The 27,179-nt window shown below is 33.1% G+C and overlaps 3 protein-coding genes across 6 annotated transcripts; all 3 read right to left on the bottom strand.

Moving 5' to 3' along the window:
* Positions 1 to 1,350: 1,350 nt before the first annotated feature.
* Positions 1,351 to 26,036, bottom strand: LOC101895260 (serine/arginine-rich splicing factor 3). 4 transcript variants are annotated; one of them, XM_059128368.1, is made up of 3 exons: positions 25,847 to 26,036; positions 25,190 to 25,674; positions 1,351 to 2,242 (listed from the first exon to the last, which is right to left on the bottom strand). In XM_059128368.1, the coding sequence occupies exons 1-3, from the start codon at positions 25,847 to 25,849 to the stop codon at positions 2,011 to 2,013; spliced, it is 720 nt and encodes a 239-aa protein (XP_058984351.1). In that variant the 5' UTR covers positions 25,850 to 26,036; the 3' UTR covers positions 1,351 to 2,010. The 4 variants fall into 4 exon arrangements, with proteins under 4 accessions (XP_058984351.1, XP_011293508.2, XP_005185903.2 ...); XM_011295206.3 differs by lacking the exon at positions 1,351 to 2,242 and adding an exon at positions 8,083 to 9,440 and having other exon boundaries at positions 25,784 to 26,036; XM_005185846.4 differs by lacking the exon at positions 1,351 to 2,242 and adding an exon at positions 8,083 to 9,440.
* On the bottom strand, positions 4,888 to 5,667 carry LOC131805118 (arginine/serine-rich protein 1-like). The gene is made up of 2 exons (XM_059128370.1): positions 5,591 to 5,667; positions 4,888 to 5,448 (listed from the first exon to the last, which is right to left on the bottom strand). Exons 1-2 carry the CDS (start codon positions 5,593 to 5,595, stop codon positions 5,109 to 5,111), a joined length of 345 nt encoding a protein of 114 aa, XP_058984353.1. The 5' UTR covers positions 5,596 to 5,667; the 3' UTR covers positions 4,888 to 5,108.
* On the bottom strand, positions 19,103 to 21,219 carry LOC101895087 (nucleolar protein 58). The gene is made up of 2 exons (XM_005185845.4): positions 19,802 to 21,219; positions 19,103 to 19,617 (listed from the first exon to the last, which is right to left on the bottom strand). Exons 1-2 carry the CDS (start codon positions 21,070 to 21,072, stop codon positions 19,305 to 19,307), a joined length of 1,584 nt encoding a protein of 527 aa, XP_005185902.1. The 5' UTR covers positions 21,073 to 21,219; the 3' UTR covers positions 19,103 to 19,304.
* Positions 26,037 to 27,179: the final 1,143 nt, after the last annotated feature.

Here is a 27,179-nt window from a genome sequence, read left to right as displayed (position 1 = left end):
GCGTTGTCAGTTCCTCAGCCCCCAAGTAAATCCCTAGGGTTGGAGGGAAGTCAAGAGTATCTCGTGTAATAATTTTCATACCGATATCTTCATTATCTGGCAAATATAAAGATTTTAGATAAATTAAGATAGACAATATTTTTTTCTTTAAAAACCTAACTCGGGGTATGACGAACGTTTGTACAAAAAATTATGCAAATCGGTCCAGCCGTTTTCAACTGATTCCGTTACCAACAAACAACAATTGATTTTTATATATATAGATAGATAAAGCATAATAATTCACAGATCTGGCACTATTTTTAGTATAAATGATGACTAAATAGAAATGGCTTAACTCTAGTTTAGTAAAAACTCTTAAATTTTTTCGGAAATTTTTCCAGTGGTAGGTGTTTTTACCCTTATCCCGGGGTAGGTATCGTTGGAAAGCTTATGAAAATACCTATCCAACAAGTGGGTAACTGGTCACGGAAGTTATAGTCAAATTATCGATTTTTTTGACCCTGATTTTTTATAAAACCCCTAAAAAAGTCCAAAAAGGGCCCATTATGGGGGCCAACAAAATTGATGCCAAATTAAAGCTGACACTCTTACATTTCCAAAATGCTAAAATGTGTCCAGAGATATGGGTCTTTCCATCCGCATAACCCGATTCTAACCAGTTTATCAAAATTATGTTTTCAGTAAAAAAAAAGGTTTATTTCGCGTAGCCGTCGTTGGAATTACACATTTTTTCTATTTTTTTTTCTATATTGTCTATATCGGGTAATAGGGGCCGTGTCCTGGCCGGGTCTTGAACCCGGATTTTCGGGTCAAAAATCTTGGGTTCCGGGTCCGTCCCCCAAGAAAAAAAATAGTTTCCCGGAATGAGGATAAAAAAACCTACCTCTGGGAAAAATTTCGAAAAAAAAATATCAAAGAGTTTTTACCAAACTAGAGTTGTTCCATAGAAATAAATACTCATCGCAAACATGTCAATACTCCGAAATATTGATCATATAAGAGTTATACCAAAGCATGTTCCTATACAATTGTTCCTATATTGTGTATAGTACGCATATTACAGTGCCTCTTTATATTTGGTATTTCACTGATTGTAGTTCCAATGAATTTTGCATGAGTTCCCATTGGATTGATTATTTCCATATCTGGTCAATTTGGAGTTTTGGACTTCAGAATCGATACTAATTTCTAAATTGAAATCCTGGCAATATGACTTTAATTTAAGTATCATAAATAAAGTTTCATCGGTTTATAAAAGTTAGGGACCCCATTAATTACATTATGTCCGTAATCCTCTCCGTTCACCATTTGCCATTACGAAAGAAATCACAAAATTTAATATGCGTCTTTCAAATTTTGCACAATCTTTTATATTATTCTGATGTTACTAAAATTATACATTTGTTCTCATTTACATAAAGCCCTCGTACAATAAATAAATAAATAAAATTGCAGAAATACCATAATTCAAATACTATTTTTTTTTTTGTTATGTGAAACGATTCCAGATTTTCTTTTCCCGTATTCCACAATGTACATCCAGAAAAATAGATCTGAATATCCAACAGCTTTGTCGAAAGAATATAAAAAAATAATTTAGCAACAAACGTATATAAAAATTATACAAAATTTATTAAATAAAAATTGTTTGCAATTTGTGGTATTTTACGATTGAATACTGTCATAATAAAATGTTGAGACTTTCAGACAGTGTCATTTCGTAGACTTGATTTAGTATTTTAAGAGTGTCTTGTAAATTAACATCTAATCTCTAAATTTCTAAACATTTTTAATCATGAAATCATGAGAGAAATTAAATGTATTATTTATATGTTCACTTTATATATGCTGCTACTTGATTTTTGCTCAATAATTGCTATGGGAATTAGAACGCGAACGTGAGATGGAAGAACCACCTCCTCCGCCATGTCTGCGAGAGGATTCGGTGCGGCTGCGTTTTGAATGAGTAATGCGTTTAGGAGATGGAGAATCATGTTCGTATCGTCGCTATGGTGATGGTGAATCGGCAATCGCTCCGCCGCCATTGCGTTCTTCTTCGCTATACCTATAAGCTGATTCGCCATTCTCACGTCCATTTTCTCGTGATCGACCATAAGCCTCTCTAGCCCTGCGTGAAGTTTCTCTTGTTCCTGAAACAGAACGGCTGCGAGAGCGTGATGCTGATCTGGAATGAGATCGCCTACCTCGGGATACACTGCGGGAACGGCTTGGTGAATGACTGTAAAAAGAATTAAAAATAGAAAATATGTCCAAAAAATTAATTAAAAATTTAGTAAAAGTTATTATAATAATGTATGTTGGAATTACAACACGGGATGTAATCTTTACTCAGACTGATAAGCAAGTCCAGCATGTTTGCTTTAGTAGGCATTGAAATTCCAGCTACAGAAAATATTTCATCAGCTGGTGGAAAAAATTATTTTAGATTTTATTATGTCAATACCAGTACCAAAATCTACGATATCATACCAAGAATTTAAGTCTAAACACATTCTACTTATGGGTTCACCCATAGAGTAATTAGTTCGGTGAAAATCAATATTTAAAAAATGATAATACCTGCTTAATGTAAATGGGATATGATTTCTGAAAGAAGTAATAAGGGAGTCCGAAGGCACGTTGCCATTTAAGATTTTATACGCCATTATGGTATTGAACATACGTCAACTTTTTAATTTAGGTAATCGAATTAATTTTAGTCTGCTAGTATAGGGCGGTAATGCAAAGCCACTGTTCCAATGAAAATCTCTCAGCGCAAAAAGCAGAAATAGTTTTTACACCGATTTAATTTTATCGGAATAGATTGGCATAATAGAATTCAATACGACTGAAGCATATTCTAGTATAGGCCGAACAAGTGATACAAATAATTGTTTGTAACATACGGATCAGAGAATTCTTTAGCCCGCCGTTTTATGAATCCTATCGATATAATATGATTATTAAAAGATAATAAAGATAAAAGATTAATCGAATTTATGGCGGTATGGTGCTTATGCATGTGTACATTTGCTTCGCTCTCTATTTGACCCTTAACTACGGAAAAACAACTTAATTCTTCACACAACATTTTCTGAGGGAAAACTCATATTTGTACCATGTTCAATTCAAATCACTCTCAGAACAACGATAAAATATTTCCCATCCCTAAAAAATGAAAGCATTTGACGTACATCCCAAATCTACGTTCCCAACCAATATTCTCTTGGGGTTACAAATTCAATAGAATACCAAATTTTCTTTTCTGACCACACATTGGTTGGGAAAGTGGACTTGGGGGTATACTAATGTGGGGACTATACTTAAATAAATTCCTATGAGGATAATTATCTGTAAGATGATTTTCCACCCCAGGGTTTTTTACCCCAGGTAGCCTCAAGACTAAGATGTCGCTTTTCCGAAAAATAAAAATTTATAAGAAGAGGTTTTCTTCCCCCTTAGAAACAAAGATGTCAAGTAAGGGCCAAAAAATGAAAAAAGTGACCAAGACCCCGAAAATATCTTAAATCATATGATGGTGATACCAAAACGTGATAATTTTTTGCAAAGATGGTTTCTTCTTAAATTATCAACATAAGCTAAAATTAGTACGAAAAATATGGTTAAAATGTAGAATATACTTGAAATCGGGTTGTTCCGTTATCAGGGGTTATGATCCATATCATGACCTGGCAAAGCTATTAAAGGTATCTTGAATGTTTATGTAGAATTTCTATTTTGCGTTCTTTATAGTCGGTATTTGACTGATTGCAGTCCCAATGTATTTTGCATTTTGTGTTCTCATTTGACAATTTATTGAAAGAAGTAGGTCCACTTTTTGAAATTATCCCCATAACGCTTCTTTGGTCATTTTTATTTGTTTAAATGTGTTCGCATCTTCCAGCTGAAGCACGATGTAGGTCCTGGAGTAGAAAGCATTTAACATCGTATTGCGCCCTCATTTCATTTTTAATATTATTCATTCAGAATTCAAACCAATAAAAAAATGTACACTTCAATATAGAAAAAAGAAAAAGATTCTTCAACTGGTTCGCTGATTTTTTTTGCGGCAAATTTTTAAAGGTCCTTACGAAATTTGTCGGTAGAATGTTTTGAAATTCGATTTCATTGAAAAATTGTCGATTTTTCTCGATTTTAGAATTTTCATAGCGACAACGAATAAAATTGTTATTTATAGATTTTATGTATTTATTGGGTATTACGAATAAATACATGAAATCTATAAATAACAGTTTTATCCGTTGTGGCTTTATACTACCCAAAAAAAACCTACACATCATATTAGAATTCCAAAAAAAACACTACAAATGTACATTCGAAAATAGTAAGTCAAAATGGAAAAAATATGCAATATAAAACATTACTATTGTACGTTTTAAAGTCAAAATGAAAATGTTCAAATTTCACATTTTTACGCGATTTTTTGGATTTTATTCTTTTCTGCCAAGAGGCAATTCCGAATTTTCCTAAATCGTTAAAATCAGACCGGCGGTCTTTATGTTATAAGAGTAGTAACTAACACAACTTTCTTTTACATATAGAGAGATAGATTTAAAAGTAGGCGCGTTCCTCAGCCCCTAAATAAGTACTTAGGGTTGGATGGAAAGCCAACAGCATCTCGTGTAATAATTCTCAAACCGATAACTTCACTATTTTGGCAAATATATCGTAATAGTGGGCGTAAAAGGAGGCGTGGTCAATATTTTTTTCTTTAAAAACCTAACTCGGGGTATGACGAACGTTTGTACAAAAAATTATGCAAATCAGTCCAACCGTTTCCAACTGATTCCGTTACCAACAAACAACAATTGATTTTTATATATATAAAGAAGAGATATATATATGAATACTGTCATAATAAAATGTTGAGACTTTCAGACAGTGTCATTTCGTAGACTTGATTTAGTATTTTAAGAGTGTCTTGTAAATTAACATCTAATCCCTAAATTTCTAAACATTTTAGCAGCTATTTATAAGGTGTAATTAGGTAAATGAATTAATTTTGGAAATCATGAGAGAAATTAAATGTATTATGTATATGTTCACTTTATATATGCTGCTACTTGATTTTTGCTCAATAATTGCTAATCTCTATGGGAATTAGAACGCGAACGTGAGATGAAAGAACCACCTCCTCTGCCATGTCTGCTAGAGGATTCGGTGCGGCTGCGCTTTGAATGAGTAATGCGTTTAGGAGATGGAGAATCATGTTCGTATCGTCGCTTTGGTGATGGTTCTTTTTCGCTATACCTATAAGCTGATTCGCCATTCTCACGTCCATTTTCTCGTGATCGACCATAAGCCTCTCTAGCCTTGCGTGAAGTTTCTCTTGTTCCTGAAACAGAACGGCTGCGAGAGCGTGATGCTGATCTGGAATGAGATCGCCTACCTCGGGATACACTGCGGGAACGGCTTCGTGAATGACTGTAAAAAGAATTAAAAATAGAAAATATGTCCAAAAAATTAATTAAAAATTTAGTAAAAGTTATAATAGTGCATGTTGGAATTACAACACGGGATGTAATCTTTACTCAGACTGATAAGCAAGTGCAGCATGTTTGCTTACCACATGTAGATAGCTAAGCGTGTTTATGTATAAGGATCGCGTACTCATCATGATCCGTACCATGGTCGGAAATTAGTAGGAATTGAAATACCAGCTACAGAAAATATTGCATCAGCCGGTGGAAAAAATTATTTTAGATTTTATTATGTCAATACCAGTACCAAAATCTACGATATCATACCAAGAATTTAAGTCTAAACACATTCTACTTATAGGTTCACCCGTAAAGTAATTAGTTCGGTGAAAATCAATATCACGTTGCCATTTAAGATTATGGTATTGAACATGCGTCAACTTTTTAATGTAGGTAATCGAATTAATTTTAGTCTGCTAGTATAGGGCGGTAATGCAAAGCCACTGTTCCAATGAAAATCTCTCAGCGCAAAAAGCAGAAATAGTTTTTACACCGATTTAATTTTATCGGAATAGATGGCATAATAAGAATTCCATACGACTGAAGCATATTCTAGTATAGGCCGAACAAATGATACAAATAATTGTTTGTAACATACGGATCAGAGAATTCTTTAGCCCACCATTTTATGAATCCTAAAACACCATTAGCTTTATTAACCATCGATATAATATGATTATTAAAAGATAATAAAGATAAAAGATTTATCGAATTTATGGCGGTATGGTGCTTATACATGTGTACATTTGCTTCGCTCTCTATTTGACCCTTAACTACGGAAAAACAACTTAATTCTTCACACAACATTTTCTGAGGGAAAACTCATATTTTAACCATGTTCAATTCAAATCACTCTCAGAACAACGATAAAATATTTCCCATCCCTAAAAAATGAAAGCATTTATCGAAAATATGCATATATATATATATATATATATATATATATATATATATATATATATATATATATATATATATATATATATATATATATATATATATTCAGACGGGGTATTCAGACGACTGCTTAATCCATGGTACGCATCTAGAAACAAACAAGAATTATAACTCACGTATTTTCTTAACACACACATTACAAATCACAATAGTATTACACCTAAGTCTGTTTTTACACGGTCTTTTTGTACACGTTTTTGATATAACACGGTTTGAAAATTGAATATTTTAATTTATTTACACGATTTTATTCCATTTAGCACGATTTGAAATTTTATGTACTTAAATTTTTTTGTCAAATTTAATTTTTGCAAAGTATGTTCATATCACAAAAAAGTATTTATGAAAGAAAAAAGTCTGAAACCATCGATAGTTTGCGAACACTAGCTTAAAGATTTAAGTGAATTCCCCTTTAGCGCGTACAAACAATTTTTACTGGTCAAAGCAAATGTGAATAGCACTATGTGCATACAATAAAATTTACTGGTCAGAGCAATTGAAACGTGTTAATATTTTGTGAACTGTTAATGCAATAAGACGTGTTTGGTAAAGAAAAAAATAAAAATTCTTGTTTTTCACTAATTTTAATAGGTCTTAGAGATTAGGAACAAATCACCCATTTTTGTATAAGATCAATGTCTTTTTCAACGGTTTTTTTTACACGGCTTCTTCTGGAACCAATCTACCGTGTAAAAACAGACTTAGGTGTATATCTCATAGGCCTAGAGAGCATTTCAAACAATTAAAAAAGCAGTAAGTTCGGCCGTGCCGAACTTTGAATACCCTCCACCATTTAGAACGAATTGGAAAATTTTCGAAAAAGATAACATTCGCCAAAAATTCTGTTAACATTTTAAAAATACCGAATATAGCCGTTATATTAGGGCCGGTACGACGTGCACCTACATAGGCATTGTTTGTCACAAGCCATTACCATATTCAAATTCGAAACTTGAAATAAACGGTGAATAATGTAGCCAAAATCATCAAAATACCGTACGTAGGGAGGTACCATTATATAGGAGCTATACGAAGACCTGGACCTGTGTAGACAATTTTCTGTCACAGGCTGCAGCTTCCATTACGAACTTTAAATACGACATCTGAAACAATTTCGGTGAGTATTGTACCTAAAATCGTCAAAATACCGAATATAAGGAGGTACTGATATATGGGACCTATACGAAAACCTGGGCCTGCATAGGCAATTTTTTGTCACGGACTGTAGTTCCCATTACGAACTCTAAATACGTAATTTGGAACTACTACGGTGAATAATGACGCTAAAATCATCAAAATACTGAATATTGGTTAGGTACCGTTATATGGGGACTATACGAAGACGTGGACCTGCATATTGAAAATATCGCTAGGAGGAACTATATACAGAATGTTAGATTTTAACACCAGTTTTTTTTTACCAAAATTTTCATTTTTTACCAATTTGAAATGTGCATACAGCATTAGTCTCGATCGAAATTTTTCCGATATTGAATGCAATGCCATTTTGCCCTAGATCTAGATATGCTTATTCATATTTTCAATTTAAAATTACAGTAATTAAAATTGTCTAGCATAAATCTAATGTGGATCCCGCGCAAAAATAAAAAAGACAAGAAAATCATTTTTAATTAAACGTTTATTGATAGAAATTATGCTTAATGGTTACACTTTATATCAAATCAAAATTACATAATATTTATAGTTGACTGACTTGTTGATGGGGGTGAAGTTTGTTAAAAATCATAATAATAATTGTAATATTTAACTGTCGCTTTTAGATATATGGTCAAAGAAAATATGTTTCAGGTTCTTTAATTTCTTGTATTTCTATACGTAAATTTTAGTTATGGAATTTGAAGAAAATTGGGAAAGTGTAAAATCTAAATCAATGGAAAAATTAATCTTTTGAAAGATGGCTCCTTATGTTAAATAAGCCCAATGTTAACATTCATTATTTTAAATGGAAATGTTATCACTAGCCTACAAAAGTCATGATACAAAATAATTTTGGAAAAATCCAATTAATTCGAACGAAAGAAGGAATGAAAAAAGAGGAAATGTTAAATAAAATTGCAGGAATTCCATAATTCAAATACTATTTTTTTTGTTATGTGAAACGATTCCAGCTTAATTTCATGATGTGAACTAAAGTGTGTATGTATGGAGATTGATTTTTTCATTTCATTTATTTTGGCCAAGGCTGCTGTTTTTCCCGTATTCCACAATGTACATCCAGAAAAATAGATCTGAATATCCAACAGCTTTGTCGAAAGAATATAAAAAAATAATTTAGCAATAAACGTATATAAAAATTATACAAAATTTATTAAATAAAAAGTGTTTGCAATTTGTGGTATTTTACGATTGAATACTGTCATAATAAAATGTTGAGACTTTCAGACAGTGTCATTTCGTAGACTTGATTTAGTATTTTAAGAGTGTCTTGTAAATTAACATCTAATCCCTAAATTTCTAAACATTTTAGCAGCTATTTATAAGGTGTAATTAGGTAAATGAATTAATTTTGGAAATCATGAGAGAAATTAAATGTATTATGTATATGTTCACTTTATATATGCTGCTACTTGATTTTTGCTCAATAATTGCTAATCTCTATGGGAATTAGAACGCGAACGTGAGATGGAAGAACCACCTCCTCCGCCATGTCTGCGAGAGGATTCGGTGCGGCTGCGTTTTGAATGAGTAATGCGTTTAGGAGATGGAGAATCATGTTCGTATCGTCGCTTTGGTGATGGTGAATCGGCAATCGCTCCGCCGCCATTGCGTTCTTCTTCGCTATACCTATAAGCTGATTCGCCATTCTCACGTCCATTTTCTCGTGATCGACCATAAGCCTCTCTAGCCTTGCGTGAAGTTTCTCTTGTTCCTGAAACAGAACGGCTGCGAGAGCGTGATGCTGATCTGGAATGAGATCGCCTACCTCGGGATACACTGCGGGAACGGCTTCGTGAATGACTGTAAAAAGAATTAAAAATAGAAAATATGTCCAAAAAATTAATTAAAAATTTAGTAAAAGTTATAATAGTGCATGTTGGAATTACAACACGGGATGTAATCTTTACTCAGACTGATAAGCAAGTGCAGCATGTTTGCTTACCACATGTAGATAGCTAAGCGTGTTTATGTATAAGGATCGCGTACTCATCATGATCCGTACCATGGTCGGACATTAGTAGGCATTGAAATACCAGCTACAGAAAATATTGCATCAGCCGGTGGAAAAAATTATTTTAGATTTTATTATGTCAATACCAGTACCAAAATCTACGATATCATACCCTGAATTTAAGTCTAAACACATTCTACTTATAGGTTCACCCATAGAGTAATTAGTTCGGTGAAAATCAATATTTAAAAAATTATAATACCTGCTTAATCTAAATGGGATATGATTTCCGAAAGAAGTAATAAGGGAGTCCGAAGGCACGTTGCCATTTAAGATTATGGTATTGAACATGCGTCAACTTTTTAATGTAGGTAATCGAATTAATTTTAGTCTGCTAGTATAGGGCGGTAATGCAAAGCCACTGTTCCAATGAAAATCTCTCAGCGCAAAAAGCAGAAATTGTTTTTACACCGATTTAATTTTATCGGAATAGATGGCATAATAAGAATTCCATACGACTGAAGCATATTCGAGTATAGGTCGAACAAATGATACAAATAATTGTTTGTAACATACAGATCAGAGAATTCTTTAGCCCACCATTTTATGAATCCTAAAACACCATTAGCTTTATTAACCATCGATACAATATGATTATTAAAAGATAATAAAGATAAAAGATTTATCGAATTTATGGCGGCATGGTGCTTATACATGTGTACATTTGCTTCGCTCTCTATTTGACCCTTAACTACGGAAAAACAACTTAATTCTTCACACAACATTTTCTGAGGGAAAACTCATATTTGTACCATGTTCAATTCAAATCACTCTCAGAACAACGATAAAATATTTCCCATACCTAAAAAATGAAAGCATTTATCGAAAAATTTGCATTTTTTGCATATTTATTTCTTCAATTTATTGAAATTTTAAAAAATTCCAGAAAGACTGGAAAATATAATGTTGAATGGGGTATGAATATTCAGACGACTACTTAATCCATGGTACGCATCTAGAAACGTATATTCTTAACACACACACATCACAAATCACAATCGTATTATGTCTCATAGGTCTAGAGAGCATTTTAAACAATTAAAAAAACAGTAAGTTCGGCCGTGCCGAACTTTGAATACCCTCCACCATTTAGAACAAATTTGAAAATTTTCGAAAAAGATAACATTCGCCAAAAATTCTGTTAACATTTTAAGAATACCGAATATAGCCGTTATATTAGGGACGGTACGACGTGCACCTACATAGGCATTGTTTGTCACAAGCCATTACCATATTCAAATTCGAAACTTGAAATAAACGGTGAATAATGTAGCCAAAATCATCAAAATACCGTACGTAGGGAGGTATCGTTATATAGGAGCTATACGAAGACCTGGACCTGCATAGACAATTTTCTGTCACAGGCTGTAGCTTCCATTACGAACTTCAAATATGACATCTCAAAGAATTTCGGTGAGTATTGTAACTAAATCGTCAAAATACCGAATATAAGGAGGTACTGATATATGGGGCCTATACGAAGACCTGGACCTGCATAGGCCATTACGAACTCTAAATACGTAATTTGGAACTACTACGGTGAATAATGACGCTAAAATCATCAAAATACTGAATATTGGTAGGTACCGTTATATGGGGACTATACGAAGACGTGGACCTGCATAGACAATTTTCTGCCTCAGGCTGTAGTATCCATTTCGATGCCAAATATGAAACAATTCCGGTGAAAATGTCGCTAAAATCATCAAAATACCGAATATCGGGAGGTACCGTTATATGGGGGCTATATGAAAACGTGGACCTACATAGCCCATTTACGAACTTAACCTGCCTACTGGCAAAATAGACATGTGTGCAAAATTTTAGCCTTCTATCTCAATACGTTCGAAAGATAGCGTGATTACAACAGACAGACGGACATGGCCAAATCGTCTTAGAATTTTACGCTGATAGATAATATATGTTTTGTTCCAGTACATGCAAAAATCTACTACAGAATCCACCTGCAAGAATCTACTACAGCTAACAACTATACATTCATGGGATTGATATGAAAGCATTATAATGAGTTTTTTAAGAACTATTCTTCTACATTTTAAATTAAGTAATTTAAATTCCAAAATTTTGAATTTCCGAAATTAAAATAATTCATTAAAAATTATTTTGCTTACATTTTTGGACATATAACTATGATATGGACATCATGTTGTTGTTACGTTTGTTGTACAACAAGACTTGCTATTACTTGTATTATACTACCATGGTAAATCTCATATAAATACATGTGATTTACTTGTGTGGTAAAAAAGTCGACCAAAAGTACGTCGAATTTTAGGTAACGCGTCATATTAAACTTTTGTGGAGAATTTTTCTTAGTGAATATGTAACTATAGTTGTGAATAAGGAAGTGCCCATACGCAAATATATTGGTAGCAGCCTTATTTCGATATTTTATGGTTACAGTCTAGATGGAGTTTTAGATGTTTTGTAGTTAGATATTTGGTGGGGAAGATGAACATTTGTGTGCGCTAAGTCGGCTGTTAGTTAGGCTTGTTATTTCTACACAATCCACAGCAAAACGATAAAGGTCTAATTAGAAAAAACCTTTTTCTGAACCTTTTTTTTATCGTACTTGACGTGTTTTATTAATTTTTTTTGAACTAAAATATAAAAATAAAAATCTATATCTGTTTTTAGAATTTAAATATGAATCTTTAGTACAAAATAAAAAAATCGCTTGACTCAACTTGTTTTTTCAATTCTGATTGAATGTATGTCATACATTCGAGCCTACAGTGGTAGAAATAAAATTACTACTTTATTTCACAAAATAAGAATTTATATGAGAAGCAATCTTTTTTTTATTTTACGAAAATTTAATTTTTTATTTTCAAATTTACCTATTGTTTATGAAGCCGCCCAAAAAGTAGGATTTTCCAGCATATATTATAATAATAATTTACATTATAATTAATAATTTCACATTATCATATTAAACATTTTTACATATTTATTAAAAACAACACTCATCAAACACACAATGTACCCAACATACCAAAAATTCAATACAGCTAGAGAATAATATTATAAAGATAGTTAACATAACAATTTTTTAAAAATGTTTGAGAAACAGTTACGTTGCACAAACTTTTCTCAAATCTGTTTTGATGTTTTTGTGAAAATTATCAGCCAAAAATAGTTTTCATTTGGTAAAAAACTAAATCACGCGAAATTAGAACCCATTACCGGACGAAACTCTTAAGGTAATGGTGAATAAAAAATCTAGGAATCTGTGGTCATTTCAGAATAGAGGCGCCAAAGAGCCAAGAATTCAATAGAAGTGTAGTGGAGGAGATGCAGAAACTCAAATAAGGGAAAAGAAAGCGTCTAGAAATCAAGGCAACAGGAGGCAGTGACAGCTGGGATGGTCGTCAATGAATAAAATGTGTAAAATTATTAAAAAAATTAACAAATAAATATTTTATACCATTAAAAGAATACGCTTAATATATTACTTTCGCAAGCTTATTCTACAATTACAAGTAAAAGCTTATAAATAAGGGTTCAATTTGGATTATTCTATATTTGTTAAACATAAGCTTAAGGCTCGTGTTCTTAAGCTTATTTTAATATTATTCTCAAGTCATTTTGGATGTTGGGTATTCCGAAAAAGCAACACACACGAAGTTTTAAAAGTAAACAGCAATAAACGTTGGATTTTTAAAAACGAAGTTTTCACAGTAAACAGCAATAAACGTGGGATTTATAAAAATAAATCCCAGCTTATTCTTTCACACACAGCCTGTGTATACCCAGTTTGTGTATGTTCGGATCAAATAAAAGGATCAACGGCTAAGTTTGGCCGAGCCGAACTTTTAATACCTTCCACCATGAGGTAAAAAAACTTCAACGAGTTAAAAAGCTATAAGTTCGGCCGGGCCGAACTTTTAATACCCTCCACCATTTGGTACAATTTTGGCAATTTCCAAAAAAATAAAATAAAAATTCTGTTAAAATCTTAAAAATACCGAATGCTTATACGACGACGTGGGCCTGCATAGGCAACTTTTGTCATAAGTTAATACAATATTTAAATGCGAAACTTGAAGAAAAATCTGTTTATAATGTAGCTAAAATCATCGAAATACCGAATATGGGGGGGTACCGTTATATGGGGGCTATACGAAGACGTGAACCTGCACAGACAATTTTCTGGCATGGGCTGAAGTATCCATTATGAACTTCACATGCGAAATTTGAAACAATCCCGGTAAATAATGTCGCTAAAATCATCAAAATACCGAATATCGGGGGGTACGGCATATGGGGACTATATGAAGACGTGGACCTATATGGCCCATTTTCTGTTTTATGCTGCAGTATCTATTACGAACTTCAAATACCAATATAAATAATGTCGCTAAAATCATCAAAATACCGAATATCGGGGGTACCGTTATATGGGGGCTACACGAAGACGTGGACCTGCACAGATAATTTTCTGTCTTAGGCTGTAGTATCCATTATGAACTTCAAATGCCAAATTGGAAACAATTTCGGTGAATAATGTCGCTAAAATCATCAAAATACCGAATATCGGGAGGTAGCGTTATATGGGGGCTATATGATAAATTGGACCTATTGGCCCATTTACGAACTTAACCTGCCTACTGGCAAAATATACATGTGTGCAAAATTTTAGCCTTCTATCTCAATTTGTTCGAAAGATAGCGTGATTACAACAGACAGGCAGACAGACAGACAGACACACAGACGGACATGGCTAAATCGTCTTAGAATTTTACGCTGATCAAGAATATATATACTTTGTTGGGTCTGACATGAGTATTTCGAGTAGCTACAAACGGAATGACAAAATTAATATACCCCCCATAGTATGGTGGAGGGTATAAAAATGAAAGAATGTGGTTTGCAAAAGATAAAATACATAATTAGAAATGATTGTATCTTTACACATGATCGTCTATATCTTAGTCATAACAACAAAATATAATTTTTACAATTAAGGGGAATTGAAATATAAACATTTTTTGTCGCATGATTGCATTAGACTACCATGACACCATCATTACTACCAATGTTCACAAATTTTTGGTTGACAAAGTTAAAAAATTAACTCCATTCATCGGGTTTAATTTTCAAATCTATTTGTATTTATATTAATCCAAAAACAGTGTCTTCGAGATTTACTCTGTTTATGCAAATATGAAGAGTATGGCTACCCTGCGCTGAAGAAAATTCAACATTACAATTCTTTAATCACAGTTAACTGTTACAGTCATCAACAATAAATACCGCAAGCATTGTTCTGCTGTGCTACGAACATTTCGACATGACTACCAAAAGTGCTGTTAAGGTTTCACACACACACCAAGCAACAATTTTTGTTAATGAAATAAAAAACTACCACATCACAGTGACAGCATAGTTTTGGTATTATAATAACTTTGGTGGCAGCAAATTGGAACGATGTCCAAAAATACTTACAACCAGTAAGGAAAGCTCAAAAGTCGGGCGCGGTCGACTATATGATACCCTACACCACATTGCATATTTAGTAGAATTCTCGTAAAATAAAGTTTTATATTGGGCATTTTTGAGCTCTATGAGATATCTGGTACAAAATATGATTATGGTAGACAGCATATTCCGAAAGTTGGAGATTTAAACACCAAATCTGATGAAACATAAATATGGGAGCAAATTTGAAATTCTTGTTTCTATGCTAAATTGAAGTGCGAAACTAATATTAGCCATTGGGTGCACAATAAACCTAAAATCGGACGAAGAAATATAGGGAAACTATATCCAAATCTGATCCGATCTTGATTAAATTTTAATCATGGCTGAATCTAATATCTGGTACAAAATATCATTTTTATGAGGTGTATATTACGAATGTAAGAGACTTAAACACCAAAATCGGATGAAACATATATATGCGAGTTATAGCTATATCTGAAGCGTTTTTCTCCAAATGTTTAGTATTAACTTCTTGAATGAATTCGCTTAGAAGTGCAACATTTCACTGACTTTGGGCTGAAATTAGCTATTTGGTGCACAAGAAACCTAAAATCGGACGAAGATATATAGGGGAGCTATATCCAATTCTGAACCGATCTTGATAAAATTTGAATCAAATATCATTTTTGTGGGGTGTATTTTACGAATGTGAGGGACCTAAAATCGGATAAAGATATATATGGAAGCTACATCCAAATCTGAACAGAACTTGATAAAATTTGATGTATGAATTTCTAGGCTGTATCTGATATCTGGTGCTAAACTGGTGCATATAACGAATGTAAGGGACTTAAACACCAAAACGGATGAAACATATATATATGGGAGCTATAGCTATATCTGAACTGATTTTCACTAAATTTAATGCACATGCTTGTAGGCTGAATTCGGTAGGATGTAGCAAAATTCACACCATTTGGACTGATATTAGCCAATTGGTCCATAAGAAACATAAAATCGGACGAAGATATATATGGGAGCTATACCTAAATTTTGACCGATTTTCAGCAATTTCAATAGGGTTAGTCCTTGAGTCAAACAAATGTTATTTAGAAAATTTTATCTCAATCGAATAATAAATGCGACCTGCACAAAAATAAATGGACAGACGGACGGACATGCATAAATCGACTCAAAATGTGATTCTATGCCGATCACCAAAAGGAACTATGGGTCTATCTCGTTTCCTTCTCCATGTTACAAGCAAATGCACAAATACATAATACCTTTATCACTATATGTTGTAAATTTGGAAAACACAACCCTGAAACTAGAGCCTTGTAACTTCAAACAAGTTGTTTTTTATTTGACTACTTTCTCACAGCATTTTATCGAACGACGACTAATACGATCACAATTGTTTTTCTCCTTAAAAATGCAAAAAAAATCATCGAAATTTGAAAATGTTCTAAATTATACAAAAATTGTATAAGTTTCGACATTACAAGATTATCAAAAGAAAAAATTGCATTCAGGCGACAGTTTCAAATAGATTTCTTTATTATTCAGAACAATACACACACATATACAAACTGTGTACAAACAAGGAACATACGATACAAATGGTTGTACAACTTGGAGGTGTTGTAATCAAGTCTGGATTGTTTGTTGGTTGGTTGAAGAAAAATGGAATCTATATCTATAAAAGACGAAAATGTTTGTATGTTTGTTTGTTTGTAATTTATGGACTCGAAAACCGTTGAACAGATTTTCCTGAAAATTTCCATGTATACTGCAACATCGCCTGAAAGTAACATAGGCTATATACATTTTTGAAATTCCTCTTGGAACTGGGGATATAGCATCAAAATCTGTGGTTCCTCCTAAAAATTAGATTTTATATGCACATATCTATTGATCGATTACAGATACAGTCTCCACATTTGGAATGCGTAACGGAATTTGGAACGAAAATAAATTTGCCAAATTATATTGAAATCGGTTCAGATTTGGATATAGCTCCCATATATATTTTCGGCCGATTACAAGCATTTGATGCACCAAACACGCTATGTATCCCCAATTTCAATGAAATTTGAAACGTGTGATAGATTTTATCTAAAAAATTGATTTCTCAAATTATATTGAAATCGGTTCAGATTTGGATATAGCTCCCATATATATTTTCGACCGATTTTATGTATTTGATGCACCAAACGCGCTATGTATCTCTAATTTCAATGAAATTTGGAATGTGTAGCAGAAATTAAAACGAATATACATTTGTCAAATTATATTCAAATCGGTTCAGATGTGGATATAGCTCCTATATATATTTTCAACCGATATTCAACCGATTTCGTTTATTTGATGCACCAAACACGATACGTATTTCCGATTCCAATGAAATTCGGCATGAGCGACTAAATTTGGTAGAAAAATAAATTTGACAAATTATATTCAAATTGGCTCAGATTTGATTATAGCTTCCATATATATTCTCGGCCGATTTCAGATATTTGATGCACCCAAAGCGAGAGAGACGAAATCTGGCACCAGAAAAAAATTGTCAAATTATATTGAATTCAGTTGAGGTTTGGGTATAGCTATCATACATATTTCGGCCGATTTCATACATGTTATGCACCAAACACGATATATATTACCGATTCCAATGAAATACAGAATGTGTGGCTGAATTTGGTTACAATAATAAATGTAACAAATTAATTGGAAATTAGTTCAGATTTGGATATAGCTCCCATATATATATTCTCGGCAGATATCACATATTTGACGCACCAATTTTAATGAATTATGAAAGGTGTGGCGGAATTTGGTGTAAAAGTAAATTTTTTAAAATTATATTAAATCGGATCAGATTGGGATGTGATTTTAATAAGAACCATTGACCCACAACGCCTTAGGCTAACAGAAAAAAACTACACAATTAATTTGAAATACCTCGAATTCACTAATTGCAATAGAAATGTCACTCAACTTCAAAAGATTGCAATTTCCTGCATACTTGGTATTTGCTTTGAAATAAATAAATCCGAAGGACAAACCCTTCGTGTATGCATGTCATGTTACTGCTTTTCTAGTGGTTTTGTTTATTTACGCATTAAAGTAGTGCAATATATATTTTTTTTAATTTTTTAAATTTCTTTTTTTTTAGCCAAAATATATTCGTAAATAAAATTTTGAATGCATATAAAATTAAAAGGTTTTAATAAAAGCTGGAGAGTCAATTGTGATAAAGAAATTATTTGCGTTGTCATTAGAAATCAAATAAACTGTTCGAAAAATGCTACTGTCTAAGTTGTACCAATGGTTGCATCGTGTGTGGCTTACATTACAATAAGAAGAGACCTATCGTTTTTGACAGAATTTTACTGTTTGTTGCAGAATCACGATTAAATTGTATGTGTATTCAGCTTTATTTTATAATTTCTTGATAAATGTTGAATATATTGGGTTTGCCAAAAGAAGCACAACTCTCAAAGAAATTTATTTTTTATTATAGAAACCCAATGTGAATACGCTTGGATACAGTTACAGTGAAAGTAAATTTAAAAAAGCATGATTAATAAAAATGCCTTTTTAAATTGCTAACACAATAGTTAGTTGATTTATTCTTTATTTTAAGCTTTATTTGGTTTGAAAAAGTTTTATTTCCGTTGAAAAAAAAATCATTTCAATTGCAAAAGTTTTATTTCCGTTTAAAAACGTTCCATTTCTATTGCAAAAGGTTTCATTTAAATTGGAAATGCCATTTGAATTTTAATTCAACACATTACGTTTTTCTAATGGTCCGACTGAGGTGCCATACGATTCCCGTTGTGCTCCGGTAATACATATGGTTGTGTGCAGTACCTTATCGATTGCAGAACATTACCATAATGTATATTTTGAAACGCTGTTAGCTGCCTTTAAAATATATTGCTTAATTCAAAATAAATTTTATATTAACCTTTCAAACAAAACAAAATAAAACGACAGTTAATTTCTTTAAATTTTGCATTCTATTGTTTTGTAATTTGTACACTCTTGTAAAACAAGAATATATTAATACATTAATCTAATGTACAGAAAAGAATGAAAAACTCACTTGAAAATCTTAAATCTAAGGTAGGAGCATACAATCATAAGTCTATTTGAATTATATAATGGCTAACAAAACTATAGAGGTCTAAAACCTTAAAAAACTAGTCGTCAGACTGTTCTTTTTCTTTTTTGGACTTTTTCTTCTTTGACGGCGTGGGTGTTTCTACATCTACTTCTGTTTCCTGGGGTGCTTCCTGGTCCTGGTCCTTGTTCTTGTTTTTCTTCTTCTTCTTTTTCTTCTCAGATTTAACTTCCTCTGTAGATTCTTCTACTGTGGCCATATTCTCTTCATCCTCTTCTGAAACTTTTGGAGCCTTTAGAGGAGTAGAAAACTCTGCAGTTCCTGATTCCGAATGTTTCCTTTTTTTTGCTGACAATGTGCTATCTGCCTCAGGCTGGTATGTGAAGACCTCACTACAAACATAGGAAAATTGTTAAACGATATCCAACTTATGAAAAATCGATTTGATAAACTATCATCTGATTTCAGACAGCCAAGGTTTTATCATCATTTTGAAATGAATCGGATGATTGCGAAACCATTGGAATATCATCACAGAGAGATGAGTAATCAAATAAGATTTCTGTATATACAAACCTTTTAGCTTGGTATTTTTCAAATTTAGCTTTGGCTTTGCCAGTGCCAGAAAGTTTACGCAAGTTTCCTTCTTCCAAAAGTCTTAAGCGGGCCTCCAACTTAACTTTATGACTAGCGCCTAGTTCAAACGTGGCTTCTTCACCAAAAGCATCAACACGTGTAGCCAATGACGCTTTAGCAGCCAAAGATCGTGACATTTTTCCTTTGTTTTTCAAACTAGCTTGACCAACTAATTGGGCGTGAAATATTAAACCGTACTTAGGCGTATCCTTTTTAGTTTTAAGAGCTCGGAATAATGCTTTTTCAGCGCCCAAAATTTGTACTGTAGAAGATGGATGCTTAGCCAAATTAATCAAAGAGCCGGCATGGGCAATTAAACGGGCGCCGACAGTTTCTCCTACTAAAACTGTTAGATTAGGGGCCATGGCCATCATACGTGTCTTAAGGTAATCATATAAGTGTGACCTGTAGTCGTTAATAGATAAAATTTCATCGCACAAGCACTGAATATTCATAATATCTTCTTCCGAAATCTCTGTACCCATCGAAATTTCTGCAGCTTCTTTGACCTTTTCTTCAACTTCTTCGGGTAGGATGTCGGACAAGTCCGTGTTAGCCATATTTTCTCTTGTGCCAACCAATTTAATAGTTTTTACAAAAGCAATGTTATCGGTAATGATTTTGCCCAATTCAGGAAAATGCCAACCGTACCACTCCCTGGCTCTCATCATATAGTTGTTCAGTTCCTTATCAAGGTCATCAAGCAAACATTGTGCCTGCACAATCATCGTGTCAATTTTATCAGGTGAGAACTTCAACTTGTAACGCGACAAACTGTGAGCCAAACCCAAAGCCATGGCAGTCATCTCCTTCTTTGGCAAACCACCCAACAAACTATCCGCTTGTTGTCGTATACATCTCATCAACTCTTGAACTCCAGTATTGTATACACATTGAACAGAGAACTTTTCTTTGATTGCATTGCCCAATTTTGCATCGGCCACCAACAATGATTCCTGCACTTCGTCGTTCAACAACTTCTTAAGAGTTTTCTTCAATGGTTTCGACACTTTACCTTCCACGGCTGCAGTAGCAGCTGCCAGAGCCTCGGTGGTATCATTAAACTTCTCAAAGTGTTTTAGTTTGAGTAACTTGTTTGCTTTTTCAGGCGATTGAAATTCTAAATAGAGGTTATCCACTTCTTGCACCTTCTTTTCATCTAACAACTTGAATATGGCGTAACCCGCCGGAGTTTCGTATAAAACAAACATTATACGTGTATTTTAATGTACAAGCGTTTATCACTTTTTCAATTAAATCAAATTTTTAAACAATTTTTGTAGAACAAGCAGCATGGAACACACAAAATTACAAGTCCACGCGCTTTCGTAGAAAATCTAAAATGAAAGCAGCCACACACAAAACACGTGTGAGTAGACATTTTGTTAAGCGATAAAAGCGACACCTTGTTGTGAAATAGAATATACTGTTGAAACTTGTCAAATATTTCAACTAAATGAAAACGTGCGACGTGTTTGGTAGTTTCAGTCAATTTCGATTGTGAGTCAATTTTTTATAAAGCCGTCAAATCTAAATTGGGCATTTCAACCATTTTTTTAAACAGTTTTTTTAAATATATTTTACCGACTGGTTAGATAAAACTAGTTGAGATTTATCGACTGAAAAAATATTTGGGTTTTTGCATTGTATAATTATTACAGGTAGCAGCAAACCCTAGCTGATTTGACTCTATAGTAATACTAGTGTCAAACTCTATATGGCGTTTTCGATTTAATTCCGTTTCTAGATATGCAATAGGTATACACTTTTTTATATAAAATTTCACTGCAGGGCAATGTGACTGGTTAGATAAAACTAGTTGAGATTTATCGACTGAAAAAATATTTGGGTTTTTGCATTGTATAATTATTACAGGTAGCAGCAAACCCTAGCTGATTTGACTCTATAGTAATACTAGTGTCAAACTCTATATGGCGTTTGTGATTTAATTCCGTTTCTAGATATGCAATAGGTATACACTTTTTTATATAAAATTTCACTGCAGGGCAATGTGAACATATTTTTTGCCTTAAAATACAAAAAATCGCCGTGGTACTTAGCAAAACACCAACGTCAACTGTGTGGTTAAGCAACAGTCAATTTAGATAATATAGTCGTGTATTTCATGTTTCCTAAAATTGGAAAATGTAGAATATTTTATGTGTGTATGTAATTTGAAGGCGATGTTGCTTGTAGTGTTGGGAAATTAGGACCTTACATTTTTGGACATATAACTCTGACACTTGTATTACGTACAAGAACGAATTTGTATGTGGTTATTGTTACGATTGTTGTACAACAATACTTGCTGTTACCTGCATTATTCTATCATGGGGTTTTTGAAGCAAATGCTTTTTATGTCAGTGACATACACACGAAAGCTTTTTCTTAACATTGTATTTTTGGGATTTCGTAACAAACGAATGCGAGAGAACGAGAAAAGAACGATAGGAAGAGACCTATTATTTTGAACAAAAACTACGCCAAAATTTTATGCGAATGATGGGGAATTAACATATGAACTGTTTTAACACATCAAGACTTTGCTGCCGCATTCTTTTTGCATATTCTTCAAATGTTTTCTCGACATTTTTCAATTTTAGTTTACAATTTTTTGATATGTTTTGAAACTATTGGGGTTGCCCCAAGCAACACAACTCATAATGAAATTAAATCAATAACTTAAAAAAAATACTGTGTCTTGGAATGAAAGAAAGATTAATCATATTACAACGTTACCTAAAATTCGTAATTTACGTACCACTAACAACCGACGCACGGTAAATACGTATACGTCAGAAATTATGTAGGGTTCTAAAGGTATGGATACATAAGCAGCTTGTCTAGGCAATGCAAAATGCAGACATCTCATTTTTTTTAACTCAATTTAGACATTAAGGAAAATGTAAAAAAAATGAAAACTTGTTGCATAAAATTTTGAATTATTCTGACAAGAAGCGGGCATAGCCTAAGGACTGTATTTCTGCAGTTTGACGAATTTGTTCTAACTCCTTATTGTACTATGATAGTATATCGAGTTTGTTATTGTTATTAGTATCTACTTAAGAGCATGACTATATTGCTCACATTATTCCAGGAATCGGTACGAAATCGTGAAAAATGCAACATTCCTTTTCAATTGAAGTCAATATAAATTTAAATCAACATATTCATCATACTACATTTGCAAATTTAGAACGCTTGAAAAATACAAGTATTACTAACTATAATGAAATAATAATACAATTATTTTTCATTAAAAAACGCAATTAAGTACTTGGCTCCCTAATCCTACCAGGATTCCGAGAAAATACTTAACATATTCAGAAATATGGATTCCTAAAGAAGATCCATTACGATAAATACCGTATTTATTTAGCGGAGACACGAATTATTATGTTTACAGAGCAACGTTAAACTTAACAGAACATAGAGACAATTGTGTATTTTTTTTTTTTAAATTTCTATTTTCTAATGTTTAGTCATCAAATATTTTTTTATGATAAACAATAACTATAACTTTAATCATAAAATTGACGAAAACCTGTCTTGCTATGGGTACCCACTAACATGTAGATGCACAATATGTGACAGGACATTGGCATTAGATAAACTACGTTTTACAACAATTCTTCCAATACAAAATGCATATCAATGGAAAGCTTATGAAGAGTACTATCCATTGGCATATTAAAAATTGTGGGTCAATCGACAACACAATAACAAAAAGTCTTCAATTTAGTAAATCCACTACACTTCAACACAATTTTTATTATGCAAATGGATAGTACTCTTCATAAACTTTTCATTGATGTGCATGATGGAATGGAAGAATTGTCGTGGAAGGAATATTGGACAATGGAATTATCCTGTTCAAAGGATTTCTCCAGAAATGACCAAATACCTCGGAATCTGTCGAATTGACCCACAATTTTTATTATGCAAATGGAGAGTACTCTTCATAAGCTTTCCATTGATGTGTGTGAAGAATTGTCATGAAGGCATATTGGACAATGGAATTATCCTGTTCAAAGGATTTCTCCAGAAATGGCCAAATGCCTCGGAATCTGTCAGATTGACCACAATTTTTTTTATTATGCCAATGGATAGTACTCTTCATAAGCTTTCCATTGATGTACATATTGGATTGGAAGAATTGTCCTGGAAGACATATTGGTCAATGGAACTTTCCTGTTCAAAGGATTTCTCCAGAAATGGCCAAATAGCTTGGAATCTGTCCGATTGACCACAATTTTTATTTTTATTATGCCAATGGATAGTACTCTTCATAAGCTTTCCATTGATATGCATTTTGTATTGGAAGAATTGTTTTAAAACGTAGTTTATATAATGCCAATGTCCAGTCACATATTGTGCAACTACAAGTCAGTGGGTACCCGTAGCAAGACAGCTTTTCGTAAATTTTATGATTAAAGTTATAGTTATTGTTTATCATAAAAAATTATTTGATGACTAAACATTAGAAAATAGAAATTTAAAAAAATACACAATTGTCTCTATGTTCTGTTAAGTTTAACATTGCTCTGTTAATGGCTCTGTTAACAGAGTGGTTTATATCTCCGCTCGATGAATACGGTATTTATCTTAGTGGACCTATATGTAATGTGATAGTTATTTATAAGTATCTTATAAGTACAATTAACTGGCCTTGGAGGCTTTAGTATTAAGCATGAATTAAATAAAGAATGAAATGTTTGCAATAAGCGTTGTATTGTTTCCTTTCCAATTTTACGCCATACAGCAGAGTACATTTCATTTTTGTTTACAATTATCTACACAAACAATACAAAATAAAAAACAAGTCCCTATACCTTAATATTGGATTTGGATATATTTGTATTTACTCATAACGCTAAACCGAACCAACCCAAATCGACAAGTGGTTTGCAGCACTGGTTAAAGTAGTTGATGTAGAGAAATTTAGTATTATTGTATCGACTAAATTAAGAAGAACAAATTGATAAGTTCAGTGTATTATGCTGTAAATCACGAATTGATTGAAATAACCCATCATTTAATCACTATATTGGTTCGGTTGGTTGGAATTGCGTATAATCCAAATTCCTGGTCAAATTAAACACTAGCGTGTCGGATCCCAACACTATTCCTAAAACTACGTAAGCATTCCTATCTAGAAAACATTTAAAAAGTCGAAGTTTTACTAGAGTTCTTTTCCCAAAACAATGTAAACATTCCTATCTAGAAAATAATTAGAAAATCTAAATTTCTAGATTTCTAGAGTTCTGCCCTAATATTTTACTTGTAATATTGATCTCTCGAATAAGGTAGAAAACATTATGTACTTACCGTCTCCTGCTTCGTCCATGGCGATGACAGTCCCGGGCATAATGTCCTCGGTCACCGCAATCGTAACATTTACTCTCAGCACCAACTGCACCGCCAACTACACCACCGGCGTTGCGTCCACCACCTCCCATACCACGTCCACCGCCGCCTCCACCACCATAACGATCAGGAACACCTACTCCTCTGCGGTCACCACCACCACTACCCCCACTTCGACCCGGTTTTGTGCTTTTGCCGGTAGATAGCTCGACGCGTGCACGGCGGCCACAAATTGTCCGCCCGTCTAAACCTCTAACTGCATCCGCTGCATCACGAGCATCCTCAAATTCCACAAATGCAAATCCTGGAGGTGAACGAGCTATCCAAACACTACGCAATGGACCGTAGGCACCAAATGCATACTCCAATTCATTTTTGCGAGCACTGTTTCCTAAGTCACCAACATACACCTTCCGATCAGTGGGATAACGAGACATTTTCTTTGACTAGAATAAATAGGAAATCGTTCTTTAATTTCGGAATCAATAAATAAAATAGATAAAAATATTTTCACTGTACTGCGTGCGTATAGCGAAAACAAGGGTTAAAACACACCATTCGCAAAAAATCGATTATACTTTTTTATTCCTGTTATTCGAGCTACGACAGGCAGCTTACCATTATGCTTTATTGGTGTAATTGCCCTTCTTCTTTACAATTCTACAAACACTCGTTTTCTTTTATCTTAATATTTGATGTTAATTATTTAGTTATTTAAATATGCTCACAAAAAAGAAATAGGTATTCAGAGAAAATGTTTTGTCCTTTACTTTTGCAACAACCAAGCGCCCAAGCGCGACTAGGGTTCTACAAATCGATTTTGAAAAAATCGGCTTAAAGCAGCAAAAAATCGAAATATAAAACTCGATTTTAAGGTAGTCAATATATTTGTTGTCGACTATTCAGGCTCAGAATTATAAACATTCAGTCCTAGAATTATAAACAAAACGCCGGCAATAAATCTACTAATTTTGCAATCTGTTCGATTCCACAAAGAAAAAACAGGTTATCGTAGTACAATTTTTAAAGCGTTACCTAAAATTCGTTTTTTTTTGACTGGCCCAAAGGTGAGAGTACATAAAATGTTTTTTGACTGGCTAAGTCATCGGCAGGATTTTTCGGAAAAAAATTAAACTATATCAACCTAAAACTCATTTGTTCCTCTACGAAGAAGCCAGCCGATTATTTAAGCCAGTCAAAAAGAGTTTTAAGGTGAGAATGCATAAAACGCTTTTTTTGACTGGCTTAATTTTAGAATCAATTCCAAATTCTAAAGTGACATTACGTCAAATTTAAGTAGCCATATCTTTGGATATCAAGAAAGCGTTTGATTCTGCCTGTCATAAGGGAATCATATACAAATATATTAATTTGGGAGAGGATCCTTTTCTCATTAAAATCTCTCAGACCGGAAGTTTTTTGTTCAATAAACAGCACTACATCGGAACATGGATTGGTACTCAGCGGAGTCGCACAAGGAAGTGTGCTGGCTCCTTTTCTGTTCAATATTTTTCTTACTTATAACATGTTTCCATTGGAAACCGAACAACGTTGTTCGCTCCCAGAATTAGGTAAACGAATTAACCCGTTCATACGGCACGATTCGTTATTCATAGTAAAATAATTCCTTTTTTTTCAAATTTTGTTTGTTGATTTTAATGGGAATTTATACCAAAATACATTAAATTCTCACTAATATGAATAGAAGAAATGATTGTTTTTCTCCCAAAGATTTATTATATGATTAATTTTATAATTTTCATTCATGTTTTAAACTTTTTGTGTAAATGTTGACATTTTGAACATATTTTTGTATTTTTCTATTTTTGAGTTCTGCTGGAGAGACACTTGTCAAACATTTTTTCTGCCGATACAAACATTTTGAAAATATTGACTCTTTTGTTTCCAGTTTTCTGTGGAAATTTCAAATCGTGGACAAAATGATTGCCTC

This window comes from Musca domestica, unplaced genomic scaffold (assembly GCF_030504385.1).
Source record: "Musca domestica strain aabys unplaced genomic scaffold, Musca_domestica.polishedcontigs.V.1.1 5, whole genome shotgun sequence".
NCBI classification, from domain to species: Eukaryota; Metazoa; Arthropoda; class Insecta; order Diptera; family Muscidae; genus Musca; species Musca domestica.
This window is presented reverse-complemented; position numbering and strand designations above follow the sequence as displayed.